At 40.1% G+C, this 18500-nt stretch overlaps 2 protein-coding genes across 2 annotated transcripts in view; one reads left to right on the top strand and one right to left on the bottom strand.

Annotated features, from left to right (window-relative positions):
• Positions 1 to 4857: 4857 nt before the first annotated feature.
• On the top strand, positions 4858 to 5916 carry LOC115011108 (rhodopsin). Its single transcript, XM_029436071.1, has one exon. It carries the CDS (start codon positions 4858 to 4860, stop codon positions 5914 to 5916), a length of 1059 nt encoding a protein of 352 aa, XP_029291931.1.
• A 2699-nt stretch (positions 5917 to 8615) lies between these two features.
• The window catches only part of LOC115010483 (membrane-associated guanylate kinase, WW and PDZ domain-containing protein 1-like), an 86094-nt gene continuing 76209 nt past the window's right edge, over positions 8616 to 18500 (bottom strand). The window contains 6 exon segments of the mRNA XM_029435053.1: positions 8616 to 11675; positions 13231 to 13369; positions 13490 to 13633; positions 15020 to 15080; positions 15196 to 15283; positions 16584 to 16787. Of these exon segments, the coding sequence (XP_029290913.1) occupies positions 10582 to 11675; positions 13231 to 13369; positions 13490 to 13633; positions 15020 to 15080; positions 15196 to 15283; positions 16584 to 16787 (1730 nt within the window). The 3' untranslated portion in view covers positions 8616 to 10581.

Consider the following 18500-nt stretch of genomic DNA (forward strand, 5'->3'; position numbering starts at 1 on the left):
TCAGAAAGAAATGGTGCAAAATGCCCCTTATAATTTCGCACAGACCAAGGACATGTCTTTAAATGTTTTGTTTGGTCCAATCAACAGTCCAAAACCCAAATATATTCAGTTTGAGAACCTCGAGCCAGGAAAGTATTTCTGCAAATATTACTAAAACGATAATTAGATGCGATGGACTTGTACATGAATTGACCCAATGTTGCAGTTGTACAACAGATTAATCCATAAACCAAATGGCATCAAAGATTATTTTAAGACTTGTGTGTGACAGAGTTTTTATAGTTTGGACATCTTGACATCCTCGGCACCAGCTGATGTTATTTTTGCTGTTAAGGGTCTGATGATGTCTAACCCTCAGTGTGAAATGTATGTGGGAGCTCGTGGTGTGGAATGTGCCATGTCGTGGTCACAGTGTTCCCTCTTCTCTACGGGTCACTCGGCAAGAGAGTTCCTGTGGGCAGAGTGAGAGAGCATCACACTCTGCCCACACATTTGTCCTCTAAAAAACACAGTCATCTTCATATGCAAAGAAAAAAAACGCTGAATTCAGAAATCAAAGCTGTGGCTGTTGGAACAAGTTTTATTTGTAATGGAAAATGTTACTGTCAAGTCATTACTGTGTCTAAATGTAGCTAGGATTGAAAACAGAACTGATGATTGAAACACTGAACACTAACTCTGGAGACAAGAGTTTTGAGACCCAAGTTTTATAAAATACACATGAGCCAGGTTTCCATCCAAATGTATCTCACATTTTAACCAAATCTTGAGTAAATTGGCAAAAGAAAATGTTTCCATCCACTGCGTTTATACAATTATTAGGAGTTGGTCCATTGGATAAAAACGGGAAGGTGGTGCCAATGTTCTAGTAAAGAAGAGGGTGCAACAAGATGGCATAGTTAAAAGAAGATTTATTTTTTTAAAGATTTATTTTTGGGGGCTTTTTCCCTTTTTAACTGTTCAGTACAACTGAAGGTAGACAGGAAAGGGGGGGAGGGAGGGGACGACGTACAGCAAAGGGCTGTGAAATACGAACCTGGGCAGCTGCAATAAGGACTGAGCCTTCAAACATGGGAGACAATGTGGAAAAAATACTTTTCTGCTTGTTTTATGTGTTAATGTGACATGGTTGCGTCACATCTGTGTGGAGAGATGAGGAGAAGCAGAAGCTTCAGTGAACATTGAAGTCACATGCTTGACATGTGTCCTCATTTATTCACTTAATCTGTTTCCAGGAAGATTAAGTTTAGTAACATTACAGTAACTAGCTGTTTACTCTGTTGAATCTAATGTCAGGACTATTCTTACATGGTGTGGATAGAATTTCAAACAGGGCCTACAGTGTATACTTTACACATTAGCACATCTCAAGCCAGTAACATCACATCTCCTGTGCTTCCATGTGTTTCTCTTCGGAGAGAAAGTCATACACTATTTATAAGGATAAGGCCGAATCTTTGTGGATTATTTATTGCAGAGGTTCTTGTCTGAAGCACTTATAAACTCAGGGTGGATACTTTTTAGACACTATAGTACTGTCTGTTTTCAGTTCAGTGGAAATCAAGCAGTTCACCAAACAATGAAACCATAACCAACACCATTGTTTATACAACATTTATCAACATAACAAGAGAGTCAGACACAACGTTTTTTAATACATGTAGATGGTTCATTTAAGGGTTCACAAGTATAACACAGTAATCCCTTTTGGGTTCCTGCTTAATGTAGGCTACTGTAGGATACAATGGCAAAAAAGAATCAGATAAAAGAGGATTAACTGTTTTCAGAAAGTTACAGTTTAGAGGTTCAAAGATTTAGACAGACATGAAAACATGAACATAATTGAGAAGGGATCATTTATTTCCAGTGGTGGAAGAGGTATTTAGATCCTTATACGGCAATGTAAAAATACTCTATTACAAGTAAAGGTCATGCATTCAAAGTTTACTTAAGTAAAAGTACAGAAGTATTATCAGATAAAAGTACTTAAAGTATTAAAGGTAAAAAGTACTCCTTCTGTGACTGATATAGTATTATATACCACATTATGTGTACGCAGCATTTTACTGTTGTAGTTAATCAAGGTGTTTTAACTACTTTATATCCAGTTACGTAGTTTAGTAAGTGTTCCTAACCGAGGGGCCACAGGCCAAAAAGGTTGTGAACCACTGTGTTAATCTTTACCAATGTTGTGTATTTTATAATCGTATGTTTTAAATTTCAAATCTTAATCTGAAAAGTGATTGATTACTTCAGCTGACACATAAATATAGTGGAGTAAAAAGTTAAAATTTCCCCCTGAACTCTAGAGGAGAAGAAGCATGAAGTAGCAGAAAAGTACCTACCTAAGTACAGTACTTTAGTATGTGTACCTTTCCACAACTGTTAGTTTCTATACTGATAGAAGTAATCAAAAATCCAATCAAGATTAAATCTGGGACCTGGAATGTGTATGTATAAATCAATGATTTTCTGGTAGCAATAGCAAATAGACCCTCGGACTTGTGTAAAAGTGTACTTACTTTGGCTTCCTGAGGAGGGCAGCAAAACACCTACAAATCTGCCACAGGCGAGTAGGGAGGCTTTGCAGCTCAGCAACAGGTCTGTCCTGAAATCCTCCTGGATCTGGTAATCCTCACGCATGTGGATGAATAAATCCTACTGGTCCTAGTTTGTTCGGTTCTTTAACTCATTGTAACTTGAGTATTATATTGCACAACAGTGAGCTAGTACTTTTCTATAACAGTGGTAGGTCCATGCACAGAATCATTTGACATACACTTGCTACCAGACTTAGATTGTCTATGTAATACAAAATTTGATCAATCATTTATACCCAAATATATTCCGTTTACTATCTTATATGACAATTGTTTTATTAATGTACTTTTGGACTGTTGGTTGTCAAAAACAGGCAATTTGAAGACGTTTGGGCTCTAAAAGTTATGATGAGCTGTTTTCTACTGCTTTCGACACCAAATGCTCTATTAGCCTTATTTCAAACACAAAAATGCAAAATATTTGTATAGTAGCTTTGTTCGCCCAACACTGCTAACCACTTCAGAAACATTTGCCTACAATAGTAAATATTATAAAGGTTAACAAGTATTCTTGAAGTAATACATCACCAAACTCATCGCAGCGACTGTTTCACACATCGCAACACGTTGTGCCCACTACAGCATTCAGGAAACATTCTGTAACAGTCTGCAAATCTCTGTGTACTGTCCTGTTCAACGAGTGTCCAGTGTCCAGGTTATTAATACAGTGTGTATTAATAAAGCTAATTTACAGAGCATTAAAGTACACCTAACAATTACTGATGTAAATATTAATAAAAGCTACTGACACTTTAATGTGCTTTCAAAGATTGTCAAAGCTTTATTTTGACGTTACCCATTCATAAACAACATTTTGAATAATAAAAAAAAAGACCTGCGTAGATCACATCTGAAGATGGCAACAACCTACTGAGCGATAATGACCCCGTGGGACATTAAATCCATTACAGGCATGTGAGAGTAACGCATCCATAAGTCCCAAATCTCTTAAATACAACATCCATTAGGAAAGTGCTGAGCTCTTTACCAACAGCTAAGATGCTCCAGTAACACCACTGCCTCTGCTCTACATGCAATACAGTACAGAACATTGACCTCCTACCACACATTAATACAGGAGAACACAATATATTTTAATTTTATTCTGTTATCTTCTGCTACTATCTTGGCCAGGACACACCTGCATTGGGTCAAATTTTGGCCTACAATACATTTAAACATTTAGAAATAATCAAGGAATCAAGGATTTCATGACTCATTCTTTGGCAGATAGACAGTAAAATTAAGTTCTGGCATGTTGAAGACATGAAGACAAGCAAATTGAAGACATCACTGTTGGTTTGGAGAAATTGTAATTGGCATTTATTTTCAAACTAAACTAAATTAATATATTTATCAAGAAATAATAATTATAAAAGGCAAATTAATTGATAATGAAATTGATAATCGTTGTAGGTCTACTCAAGAGCAATTTGTCCTCAGGAAGACTATGGCATATTGTTTGTTATTCAGAAGGGTAAAATGAATTCCAGAATATTTGAGTGATTTCGGTGTCTTGTACAAAATAGAATTCATATTTTTCTAAATCACCTGTGATCACCCTCACTGAAGTTGTCTAAAATACACACTTATTTTCAGATATTTCACAAAATGTTTTCAGAATTGGACTAAAACCACATGACTTTGGGATGACTTTGTTGTTAGAATATAAATGTCATCTGATGTTATAGTTATTACAATGTATGAATATACTGTACATTTAGTGTTGGATTAAGGTCTTTGGGTTACAAGTCATGAAATTAATTTATATTAATTCATCACCTTCACCTGCTCAGAGCAAATCAGCGTCTACAGTCCTCTCCACCTGGACGTTTTTGCTTTGGGAGCACATGGAGGATATTCATATAAATAAGGCCAGACATGCATGGTTTCCTGTGCACAGAAACTGTCGCCATCAATAGTATAATTTAAATTCAGTTCACACGAAAAGATTTGCATGAGGTACCATGTTTTAAAATAAGCAGTTCTCAATAGCTCTATGATAGGCATGAGAAGGTGTTACCTTAATATCTTGATGAGTGGTCACTTATGTTTGCAGTGGCGGCTGGATTAGCTATTAACTGTGGCCTAAATCACTTTGTGCTGACGGATTTGGAAAGTTATAATCCAAGGTGTACCTTTTAAAAGCCAGTCCTTGCTACCTGGGTCCATTTGTAGCAGGGTACCTCTCCATCACTCTTGTGAACAGCCAGAAGAAATTATACGGAAGGGCTGATTGCAACCGCAAACCGCAATCATGAACGGCACAGAGGGACCATATTTCTATGTTCCTATGATAAACACCACCGGCATTGTCCGGAGTCCTTATGATTACCCTCAGTACTACCTTGTCAACCCAGCAGCTTACGCTGCCCTGGGTGCCTACATGTTCCTGCTCATTCTCCTTGGATTCCCCGTCAACTTCCTCACTCTGTTCGTCACCATCCAACACAAGAAGCTGCGAACCCCTCTAAACTACATCCTGCTGAACCTTGCCGTGGCTAATCTTTTCATGGTGTTTGGAGGATTCACCACAACAATGTACACCTCAATGCATGGCTACTTCGTCCTAGGACGCCTTGGCTGCAATTTGGAAGGATTCTTTGCTACCCTGGGCGGTGAGATAGCCCTCTGGTCACTGGTTGTTCTGGCTGTTGAAAGGTGGATGGTTGTCTGCAAGCCCATCAGCAACTTCCGCTTCGGGGAAGATCACGCAATCATGGGTTTGGCCTTCTCCTGGGTGATGGCCTCAGCTTGTGCTGTGCCCCCTCTTGTCGGCTGGTCTCGTTACATCCCTGAGGGCATGCAGTGCTCATGTGGAGTTGACTACTACACACGTGCAGAAGGATTCAACAATGAGTCCTTTGTTATCTACATGTTCGTCTGCCACTTCATGACTCCAATGATTGTCATTTTCTTCTGCTACGGCCGTCTGCTCTGCGCCGTCAAGGAGGCTGCCGCTGCCCAGCAGGAGTCTGAGACCACCCAGAGGGCTGAGAGGGAAGTCTCCCGCATGGTTGTGATGATGGTCGTCGCCTTCATTGTATGTTGGTGTCCCTATGCCGGTGTGGCCTGGTATATCTTCACCAATCAGGGATCTGAATTTGGACCAGTCTTCATGACTATCCCGGCTTTCTTTGCCAAGAGTTCTGCTATCTACAATCCAATGATCTACATCTGCATGAACAAGCAGTTCCGCCACTGCATGATCACCACCTTGTGCTGCGGGAAGAATCCCTTTGAGGAAGAGGAGGGAGCATCCTCTACTAAAACCGAGGCCTCCTCTGTCTCCACCAGCTCTGTGTCCCCTGCATAAAAGGGCCATCAACGCAGGCTCCATGATGATCCATTATCCAAGAAGAAGACTTCTGCTCCCCCCGGGAAACGACTGAAGGCTAATGTCTACAGAAATAACTTCCTTTTTGTATTTTTACAAACGTGTACGGTTCAACCTAAAGACAGTTGCAGGAAAGGTCAGCCCATTACAGAGTTGTTCCTGTATGTACAGAATATCCAACCTAAAAATCTATGAGATTGTTTTTTTTTTCTGAGAGGAAAGAGAAAAAAATGTTAATCTTTTACAGTTGGATACTATATGATACTGGCTTATTTTTGAATGTAGAGGCATGTAATCAAGGCAAACGTAAAATAAAACGCACTTTGCAAATGACTCATCGTGTTCATGTTTTACTTACAATTTGGGTGGTGAAGTTAAATTAATTGTAGTTTATTTAATCAAATGAATAAATGTGAATGGTACAAACAATTACAAATACAAAAAAATTGAAAATAATATTTGATTTTCTTCTGTAGAGGCATCTGCATTGCGACTGTAATCTCACTTCAATCACAGGTCACCTTGGACTTTGAAATTGGCCTACCTAAAGGATTATGACATTATTAATCAGGGATGAATATACACATGACACAACACCAACTTCGTCTTTGTTGTTCACCTTTAATTAATGTGATTAATATTTGTCATCTGATAAAGACCTGTTGGATAACGGTATTATCAAGAGACACCTTGATGCAAAGGTTATGGAATGGAAACAATACTGTTGTAACTTACTTCCATAATACCAGCCACAAACCATATAGACCTTATAATAAAGCCATTGTCAGAGGAAGAATTATTAACACCACTTTAACTTTCAGAATTTTTAAGCAGTATTTTAACATGCAATTAATAGTTTACAACACAGTATAATGTAGTTGTAAACAAATATAAATGTTTATTAATGTATTTGTTAACAACTATAACTCCTCCTGTGGACACCTATACGTGAGGGCTGATGTATATACAGATAATAAATGACAATACAGTAAAACACAATTACAAAATATGTCTTCATAGGGGGATTTATAATTGTATAATACAATATAATTTATAATAAGCAAATACTTTACATTAATACATACTTTAGAGATTCTTTTTAATAACATATTGCGTTATAAACCATTTATTAAATGTTTGTATATTGCTTATAAATGCTAAACAGGAGGACTTAAAGTAAAGTGTTATCAGTTATGATTGCTGACAAATAGTGTACATTAACAAATATTTAAGTGAAATATGTCCTCATCGCTGTGTACTGTAGTACGTTATAAATTATTTATGAAAGGTTCTTATGCAGGCAGCTAATAAGTGCTCAATAGGGGAACTAAAAGAAAAGTGTAACCGAAGGATGAATCATTGGGAAAGTTATACAACATTTTTCGGTAGAACAAGATTTAGAGAATCTCCGACAGCACTCCCCCCTCGCACAGAACTCCGACAGCACCCCCTCACAGAGGATAGATATTGCAGATTGTTTATCAATTAGACCTACTTGATATCTACACAAGTTTATAGCTTCAATGTTTTACAATGATCCTGTTTTTTACTCTTGGGAAAGACGTTACGATGAGTTGCACCAGTAAGAAAACTGACGGGAACTCGTGTGATGACGTGATTCCTCCTCCTCAGTTCTTGGTTGTGCTGTATACCAGACTATTGAAAAACAAACATCCTAAGATCTCTCCTCATAATGACCTTGATGCATAGCTATAGCAACACTCATACCAGCGGAGCCTTCATGGAATACAGATATACTCACTGAGCCTTCTGAAGTCAAGCTTAAAGGGGAAGAAAATAATAATCAATCACTCCCTGCTTTAGTGTAGCAGTAACAAAAGAAAAAGACATGCTCTAAAATCTTAATAAAGGTATTTGGAGAATATTGGAAAGATGGCAACCTTATGAATGTTTGTTCACACAGGCAAAATACCATTAGCTTTTTGCAACCAGTTATATATATATTAATAGTTAGTTATATATAGTGTCCGTTAAATGGTCAATCAATTTTTACTATATCATTATTATGTTGTACCATTTGATGTTTATCAGTAGTATGATTAGTGTTATTGGAGCACTGGCTGTAACCTTCTAACAATTTAAAAAAGCATGCTTTTGCGAATGTATGGAGTGAGACAGTAAAGCTTGTACTACGTCTCAACATTTTGTGTACTGCACTATTATGTGTTGTAGTAAGTAGACAAGGAAGGCCATGCAGTTGACAGCCCATACGATAGACTTCTATTTTTTTTATCCTGTTCCATTTCCATGTTGCTGTTGTGGATTTAAGTGTAATCCATGGTACAGTCATTATTAAATATAGTACATTTTCCTTCAGTGTCAATCTTCAATAAAACAAAGTCTCAAAGCTGCATATTAAAACGTAGTGTGACCACGACTGACACACCAGAGTGATTTGATCAAAAAAGATTAAACAAACTCAAAAGCCTCTCCAGAGACATTACTGAAAAACGGCTGTGCAGAAATATGAAATCCTTTTGAATTTGTATGGAAAACTTTATTTGATAATAAAAATAGCATTCACAGACTTCTTTTGATAGCTACATATACATTGTAATCCATCTCAAGGAAAGAAGCTGGATATGTCCACATCTACTTGTACTTAGACTAATGTTATGTATAGCTTCATGGGTCAAATAAAGCTATGAACAATGTAGTATTTATATATGCATAGTTTTATAAAAAAGATTGGCCCATATACATGTACTGCTTTTATCAACACAGAGACAGCATTATGTCCGGAGCACATTGCAAGAAATAATGCTTGAAGAACACAGACTGCATACAAGTGCTTTATAATACAAAGGCAGGCTAACCATCGAGAGAGATTCAAACCATCAAACAGTTTCTGATTGACCGAATACAGTCTTTCATTTTAAAATGTCTTTACATACCTGATCCAGAGTAAATCAACATATTTCCCATAAATCATCAGGTCCATTTCAGAGATATAAACACAATATCACATCCCTCACTGCTGAGGTTTTTCATAAATTTCTCTTTTGTACAAGAAAAAGGCAACATTTTATTCCTTGACAGGTTCCTAATAGTTACATTGGAAAAATTCTTTACAGGTGATGGCCAACATGTTAACTTCTTAAATGTGTTTCTTTTCTTTTTCTTTTTTGTTAATACAGTACCATGGCGACAACAGTGATCAAACAATGCATTTGTTGTGGTTTATCCAATATATTTAAGTTCTTTAATGAAACATAAAACGGAGAATACACACAAACACGTTATAAAGCAGCAGTCAGACTCCAGTGGCGTGACAGCATGGCTCAGCATGGCAGATTGGTCGTCTCCTGTACCGGGACTCTCCATATATTACCAACACAAGAAACCACATCAGCTCTTTGTGTCAGGACCCAGGAGGTGGTCAGTGCGCAAATGTGGTTATCATCAACATGAGGACAGGGCTAACAATTACTGTGGGATTACAGTGCATGTTTCTTATCGATTATTCTCGCTCAGACAAATCAGATAAAGTGGTTAAACTACACTTAAATTTACACATGCATCTTGCACAGGGATAATTTACACATTAATTTGTTTGAATTTTTTTTTGGCATATCTGAAAAATCATATCTTATGGCAGCTTTAAGCTGGTATTGTGGCATAATGCAGAATCATCCAAAGTACAGTTTAAAACATTTTTTGAGTAACAAATTTAGCTTAATAAATTTTTCCGCAACAGAATCCTACCAGAACAGTTTTGCCTCTAGTTAAAGGTGAGTCAGGTTCCTTCCCTGCTACATCAGTACACACTGAGGAACAAAGTGAGTATTCAAGTTATTTTTTTAAATCCTACTCCAAGAGTTAAACTAATAACACTGTTGTCTACGTTGTCTGATCTCTTTTCTTAATTTCGGAAGTGTGTAGGTGTATTTAGGCAAAAGAGGGTGAGCTGCCACACATTTCAAGGATGCAACACAAGTAAGCGTACAGCATGCTTTCCCAGGTACAGTGTGCACTTCTACCTTGGTCCTCAAGGAATTAAGCTTGCTCAAGATATGTGCCAAATTAAAAATAAATAGTGAGCAAATGCAAAAAAGTCATATATTATTTATATAATTATCACTCTACTTTTACCATCAGATCTTAAATGTAGATGTTTGCCTGAAGTCCAATGTGACTTTCACAGCTCTTGTGAACCATCAGTGTCTTGTGCTATAGTTTGTTCAGTAAAGCAATTCAGGAATGGAACAGACATCTAAAAACAAGTTGAAAACAAGCTTAGTAGTTAGAAGATACCACACCTGGAAGAATGTTTCATACCTCTGAGGGAACAAATATTTAAATTCAGCAATGCCTACAAAAAGCAATATCACTGATTTCATATGCAGGCACATACAATACCTTTACTATAGTACAACAACCTCTGTTATGTTCAAAATAACTATAACAATGACAAAACAACCAGTATGAACTGATGGAAGGATTGTACTCCTGCTGTTTTATGAATCTCTGGATAGGATCACAAGTAGTTAAGTTAATCAAATCATTCAAATAAACTAGTCGACCAAATGAAGCACAAGAGTTCGTATCCTCAGAAGTCCAATTCCAGTGTATGGTACATAGTTTGCACAGATAGAGGAGAGAGTGGCGAGGGGGATCTCTGCTCTAGATGCTGAGGTCTTTGGGGGTTTCTTTGTACAGCCTTCTCTTGGGCTCAGGGAGCTGGTTTGGGCTGTGGCCTACTGCGTTATTGTTATGGCCTGTGTTATTGTAGGCAGCATTGTTGTGTGCAGCATTGTTCTTCATCATGCCGTAGTAATCCTTCAGTCTGGGTGCTGCTGCATAGTTCAACTCATCCCGGCTGTAGTTGCTGTCAGGGGAAGAGTCACGCTCCACTCGGTATCGTCGCTCCGGTGTTCCGTTCATCAGATAACTCTCCTGCCTCCTCTCTGAAGAAGAGTCTCTCAGGAGGTTGCCGTTCTTTGTGGATCTATCACATGTACGGCCCCTGGAAAGAGACGAGGAGTCCCCGTTGTTGTTGGTGCGCTCGGGGGTTGTGGCCTCCCTGACTTGCCTTGGCATCTGCGAGTCCTTGAGGAGCCTCCGCTCGTAGAACTTGCGTTCAGGGGTGACTGCGAGGAACCCGCCATCATCGTACTCCCTCTCAGGTGTATGGTCCCGACGCGCTCGCTCTGCCCTGCGGTCCATTGACTTGGCCCGCCGACGATCAGGAGATGAGGCACGCTTTTGTGTTGGTGAGCGGTCAAGGGAGCCGCGGCGCTGCTGACGAATCCTCCCATCCAAAGTGGAACTGCTGTTGGAGAGCTCTCGACCCCTCAGTTTCTCGGCAGCTGCGGCCTTCTTCCCCGAGCTGTCTTTCCTCAGAGTCTTCAGGAGTTTAGAGATGCCGCTCTCCGACTCGGACTTTTTGACTTTGCGGCCTCGGCTCTTCTTGTTGTCACTGCTACTGCTGTTACTGCCTTCTGGAGACTGCTGTCTAGGGGTGCTTTGACTGTGATTGTTATTCCAGGTGTGATGATGGTGGGGGTTAAATTGCCGGCCTTGGTAGTCCGTCTGATCTGACCCAGCCCTGTCCCTGTCTCGGCCACGCGCAGCCTCCTCCTGGCGTGATGGTTTGTGAAGGTCTGGTGGATAACTGGACTCCAATGAGGTGTGATATCGGCTGTTAGGTGGCAGCGTTCTCACTTCCGGAGTGTTTTGTGCCCCGGGTGAGGGAGGGTGCCCGTCACTGCTGCCGTCTGCAGGAGAGGAGAAAGGAAGAGAAGCTTGTTGACTAGAATACCTTATAAGAGGAATGAGGTTGAGGAATACTTATGCATCCATAATATGTGACATTCATGTTCAGCAGACATGACTTTCCTTGTCGGTTCATGTGAGCTCTCGCATTGACGTGATAAAAAGTCAATGCAAAGATTTATGGAAATCATGCATACATGTGCTCTTTCATATACTTTGTATATATCCAGAGAAACAATCAGGCTCATCTAAATTGCTCTATAAACATAAAATGCATTGAAGTGATAAATCACTTCAATATGATTTCTCTATAGGGCTGCGGGGTTGAGACACAAGGTGATGTCAGCAACAACAGCAGGTGCAACAGATCGGCAAGTGTAGGGCAGGGGTTATCAATGGCACAGCAGGCACCTAGGAAATCATTCAAAACAAAATGGTGAACAACTCAGTGTGCATCATTGGGAAGAACAAACTCAAAGCAAAAAACAAGAGTGTGTTTGGCTGCAGGTCTGCCAAATTAGAGACAGGTTGCTATGGTAGCAGCATGTGAGGTGGCATTAAATTAGTCCCAGTCAAATATTAACTGGTGTGGGGCTGGCGGAGGGGGAGGGTTTGTGTGTGTGTACGGATTCACAGAAGTTAAATTAAATTGAATTCAGGCATGACACGACATAAAGCATGCACACTATGTAAACACACCTGCGCGCAAACACACACAAAGTGGGATTCAGGTAGGGGTGAGCTGGAAGGAACGGTGGATAAAATTGAAAGGAAAAAGATGACAGGGCGAGTGGGTTGGGACAGACTTTTGGCTACAAACCGTGGTCTGATTTTGGCCCATTAGGTAGAAACAGGGCTCTCCCATCTTGTCATTCCTCATTGTACCAACAGCGAGATGAGGAGCCATCATCGCTGGAGAGAGGAGGAAGAGCCCAGCAACAAGAGACAATCAGAGAGAAAGGAGGAATAGAGAGGAGAAAACAAATAAAACAGACAAGAGGCTGTTTTACAGTGCATCTTAATAGAGAGAAGAAAGGGTTTGTTGTGAAAGAACATATTACACTTTATACAGTATCAAAATCCATATGAGAGGGGAAAAAGCATCAGAATATTAAGCCCCAGAAAATAATGCTGAGAAACACAACAATACTGTGAGAGGAATAATCCATCAGCGGGGCAAACAGCTCTCTGGAGGGAATATTTCTTCAGCTGTAAAACATCTGTGCTACAGATCCTATAGAGTATAAATCATTGAACAAGCTTTTGTGGCAACAATTCCTTCACTGATCAATAATATTGGACAGCTCAATCTTGTGCTGAAACAATGGTTTAAATTCATGAATCAGAAAGTGTTTATCATTTACAGTGCAATTTTTGAATATCAATTATTTTTTTAAATATGTATAAAAAAAAATATGAATGTCCCTGTGGTGCACTAAGCAGATAAGAGGCTTTATTCTAGACTGTGGTGCGTACAGCTGGAACAATAATATGATTTAAAATGCTGGCTGGTGTTACTTACAGGAAGAGAAAAACATTGCAACCTGTTAAACCTACCATATTCAGGTACAGATCCATCTCCCCGTTTGAGGACGAGCCGTGCCCTCCGACCACCGTTCTTGATCAGTTCAATGGCACGTGAATGCTTCATGTTCTTTGTGCTCTCACCATTAATCTCCAGGATCTCATCTCCCACCTAAAACAGAGAGGCCGCGTTATAGCTAATAGTATTGTTTCATCAATAGTGTGCAAAGAAGAAATGTATCCTGCCAAGATGTATAGTAGTTAGTAGTCACACATTTGAATGGTTTCATACCCTCATCTTGCCATTTCTGACAGCAGCCCCATCCTCCGCTAGTCTCAACACATACAAGTCCATGCTGTACTCCCGTCCTCCTCTCAGGCTGAAGCCAAAACCTTTACTGTCCCGCTCGAGGTCCACAGAGTAGAACTCAGCATCCTATGAGACAGAAAAGGAGAGATAAGAGAAAGTCACAGAGGACCCAGAAAGGAGTGACTAATCCATGGTGCACAGGGGAGTCAAAAGGTGAGTCCAAACTTCAGGACTAATCAAGCCATGTCTCACAAAAACTCACAAAATGTCAATGGCAGTACAATACCCTGTAATGCATGAATAATGAATGCCACATGAGCCTGTGAGCAGAGTACAGATCACTAAGCAAGGGCCTCACAAGGGCTGGGCCCAAACCTTACCACACTCCTTAAAAGCTCCATTCCAACAGAAGTATGGTCTCTTCCAAAACCAGCTGTATACATAATACAAACCACACACTCATTTGAATATACAATGTAGCACTTTTACTTCAAGTGAGAAGTATGGATAAGATTGCTAATATCATGCACTTCGAGCATCTGAGACTTATAAGGAACAATGATGGTTCAAGATGAAGTAAAATAAGTGGGAATGTGGTCACTTGTGTGGGAGATATCTCTATGTAATAGACAAATAGAGATACTATTTAGGATATGACACAGGCTTAAATAAAATAAGAATTGTGTTTAAAATGTCAAAACAAGTAGGACTCTACAGGCACTGTATGTGCAAACTTAATCTTGAACTTTAATACCCAGTTTGACGCAGAAACCTTACAGCCCCTTACAGACACGGCTCTGACTTGCTGCATTGAAAACTGTCGTGCTTATGTGGCTTGATAAGATACTGCCTACTTTTATAGGATGGCATAAATTGATACTTTGTCGTACTGATGAAACAAAAGAGCAGGAAGACTAAAACACTGTTTATTTCAATTGCAATGGGACTGAGCTTCTCTTAAGTCTATGATGATGCTCTCAGACTTAGTGCACCGTTTGCAACACGATCCGTTGTATCGTTATCCCTGCATGTATGAAAATCTTAGCAATTATGTACAATTAACATTTAAGCATGCTTCATCCAAACTTCTTATTGGAAGGGTTGAATAGCTCCAGAAACCCTCTTCCCCTACACATTTCCAACGTTGGCATTTGGAAGGAGCCGTGTCAGACAATTTCTGTAACTTTCCAAAACCAACGATCCGACACCCGCTTCACGTCATGATTGGGAATAATTGAACCAATCTCTCTAGCTCTCTTACATTCTTTACACAACTATTCCTGTCACTATTCATGTGAACAAATGACTGCAACACTATGAATGCCTTCCTGGAGAGTCTGACAATGTGCCATTATTTTGAAACTCAGATAAAAAAGGCTTTATATAGACTTATGATCAGTAGCTTTCCTCTGTTTACTGTTATAGTGTGTGTTATGGTACCTGACTGATAGTTGGTTATTGATGTAAAACCAAGACGATCATTAACTATGGAGGGAAAACTTCTATTCTTACCTGTGTTGTCTGGGTTTGTATGGGTGGGGGAGGAGGAGCTCCTTTCGACTTTGAATTATTCCTTTAAAAAGAAGAGAAATTCATGTGAAAACATATTGTGCTGTATTAAAGAATACACTCTAGAAAGATATTTACATTTATGCATATAAAAAAACAATGGATGCATCATGACCTACCTGGACTCTGTGATCTGTTGAGGTGTGTGTGTGGTGGTGATGGTAGCTATCTTCTCAGCGTTAGTCAGCAGAGAAGCATTGGAAGATTCTGCAAAGAAGCACGGACAAATTAAAATAAAAAAAGAAACAACTGAGCTAAAATGAAGTGACCGCTTTTGTTAAATGCATTTGCCCATAGCTGTGTCTTCAAAAGACACTCTGGAGAACCAAATGTTACTGTCCAGAAGACTCTGAAACTGCCCACAGGCTACTCTATTCAACCTGATGCTAACGGCCTGTGATGTTGTCATATTTGCTCATGGACAACATCGGCCCCAACTGCATGAAAGAATAACGGCAGTAGAGGGGGAAAAACCCTCAAAACTTGCATCATTTGTTTCATCTGTCTTTTCAGGAGGGAGACCAAACGAGGACAACTGTCTTTTCTTGTCTTTTTATAGGTCCATCTTATCAGCATCAAGAACACTGCAGTACACATTAGTCTCCACCGACACTGGCCGGAGTACAGCTCTGTCTGTGTTTAGCAAGAACATCAGCCTGACTCATTCGTCTCAGGATCCTTTACTTACTCTCTCCTCATTACTCCTAGAAAATATTACTTCCTCACGGCCACCTCTCTTTCTTTTTGAGGCGAACAGTTTGCTGTAGCCACACACACACACATCTTTCATGATATTTGAGATGAGATTAAGGTGCACCAATAAATGCCATCATTCACATAACACAAGGCGGTGCCATCTTTTCTACCAGCAACCTTTACATCGTGCATTTACACGCACAAGCCTGTGAGTTAGTGTACATGTGTGGGGGAATTTTTTCCCTCCCACATCTCTCTCCCCGGTTGAGCTTCATTTTCTGTGTCTATGGAGGGCTTAACAGTACAGTGCTGCGCAAGTGTTTTCATTGGTTGAACAGTGGCTAAGCCGGTAACAAGCACCCTGAACCTTGTTACAGCACTTGACATATTTTACCCAAAATGTGGAGCTTTAGGTGGCTTGTGCTGCAATATTACTGCAGTTCTTTTTTCTATCCTAAACTAAGCTGAGGGGACATCAACAGGAAGCACTTGATTTAATGTGATGTAAATGTGTGTTTTTATTCCTTTCAAACTGACCAAAATATAGCAACAGATATTCAGTGAAGAAAATAAACAAAATGCAGAAAGAGAGAGAAGACTTGTAGACGTGCTTCAGTATTTTCTGGGGGCAACTTCACCTTACTCCTACTCAATGACTCACTCTCCGAGATACCAGGGTTCACACCCTGATGAAAAGTGCTCTTTCCTGTGAAAAGCAGCAGTGCCCTTTCCTTCCCACCACATCCATGAATAAGTCACATCATGCTGCATTATGAAACAGTCATGTGAGGCTGGAAGCCAAAAGCCTTACCATCACCTGGGATGATCCTGAGCGAGACTGTGTTTCCGGCTTCCTTGATCAGGTTGACGATGTCAGAGTGTGACTTGTTGGTGATGGAGCAGCAGTTAACAGCCAATATTCGGTCCCCGACTTTCAGCTTCCCGCAGCGGTCCGCCGGGCTGCCCTCGATTATGCGTCCTATTTTGTGGGGCATGGCCACACAAGCATTTCCAGCTTTTATGTTAACATGCATGTTTGTTTGCGTGTGTTTAAAATGATGTGTGGTGATCATTTGATTGATTTGTGTTGATTGGTTGTATTGATTTATATTTCAGAAAAAGGAAGAGACAGGGAGAAAGAGACGAACAGAAAGGTTAATTATCCAAATCACCACATTTCAATTTAACCTCAGAAAACATGTGGCAATCAGTACACATGCAAAACACTAGAAGCCTTAGAAAGTGGGGTTAAAACTGTATAATGTAAGGAACCAAATCATGAGCTCATTGGAAAAATGCAGAATCTGTCCTCTGCCCTATCGTCTGACGTATTAATCAATGGGCTGTGAATCATATGCCACTGGTCAGGGTCCACAGTGGATAACGCTCGACAGCCTCTCGACACACTAGTCACAGCATCATGACTACACCTCCCCGCCAGGGATCACTATTGCTGCTGCAGTGTAAGACTTTGGGGTAATTGAACTGTGGGATCTTGACCAGCTCAGAAAATGATGAGGATTCCTAAAGAGGATCAGTCCAAGATAAGATGTGCAGCCACCAGCTTATATATGGCGCAAGCCATGTTGTCAACTGCGAGAAATACAATCTGCACCTGAGTGACAATGTTCAATACTGCACATCTTGTTTACACAGAAACTCTAAACAGACCCTGGGGATCTCCAGTTCTCCTCACCCTCCTTCCATCTCACTCCCTTTATCTCTGCTCCTCCCTGCGCTCCCCTCTTCCATCCAGTACTTTTGCATCATCCATATTTATTACATCACCTCACTTTGCAGCTACCCTCCTTCTGTCTTGATTGAAAAATGTGCTTGTATCCTGTCACTCTATCTAAATAATGAGATGTGGCACATTGCAGGGAGTGGCAAGTAGCCAGGATTTAATACTCAATCTGCTAAGCACAACCCCAAACCCAGGTCATAGTAAGAGGGGATGAGAGGGGGGATGGGCCATGCTGGACTTGATGAACATTTGCTTATGTATCCATGAAAGATGGGAGATTGAATCAGCTGAAATGGCTTTGTTCTCCTCAGGATTCTTCCAGAATGGTTGTCAGTCCAAAGAGCCAAGTTGTGTTTTTTGTTTTAGTTAAACACATTCCTCTGTGAGATTTCAGTTTGTGTCCCACATGGAATCCATTAGGAGAGCGAGCACAGGATGCTATAGTGCGATCCCAGATCAGCACATGAAAGCACTAAATCCATTCATCTCATCGTCCCAAGAGAAATGGTGATGGAGCAGGGGAGCGCAGTGAAGCAGTAGCAAAAAAACTGGAACCTCATAAGAGCTAGAAGATGTTTAGACAAGGTTGTTGAATTCCACTGTCATTGGTGTCACTATAAATAACACATTAATTCTTGCATTTTGCAGAGTAACACCATTAGCCCATGGGATCAATGACATTTTCCCAGTCAGTCAGTGTGGCTAACGTCTCACCCATTCTTGTGTGTTGCCTGTGAAACACCACAGTACATCATCATAATGGCTTACTATACAAGTGACCTTGGCATAGCACTGATGTTGGAAATTCATCACTCGGAGGTTAATACCAAATTTAGTTAGAGGAGGACATCTACAATTCCTCATCAATTCCTGAGCAACTTTATTATATGCACTGCTGCTACTTCCCTGTGATATGTAAATGGTATGGACAGCTATGGAGTGTGCTAAGTAGACTACAATTACATGCTGAATGAATTGGTGAGG

This window comes from Cottoperca gobio, chromosome 7 (assembly GCF_900634415.1).
Source record: "Cottoperca gobio chromosome 7, fCotGob3.1, whole genome shotgun sequence".
NCBI classification, from domain to species: domain Eukaryota; kingdom Metazoa; phylum Chordata; class Actinopteri; order Perciformes; family Bovichtidae; genus Cottoperca; species Cottoperca gobio.

Bases quoted from the DNA above. Each gene is read 5' to 3' on its own strand.
- LOC115011108 (XM_029436071.1), top strand. From the start codon at position 4,858: ATGAACGGCACAGAGGGACCATATTTCTATGTTCCTATGATAAACACC.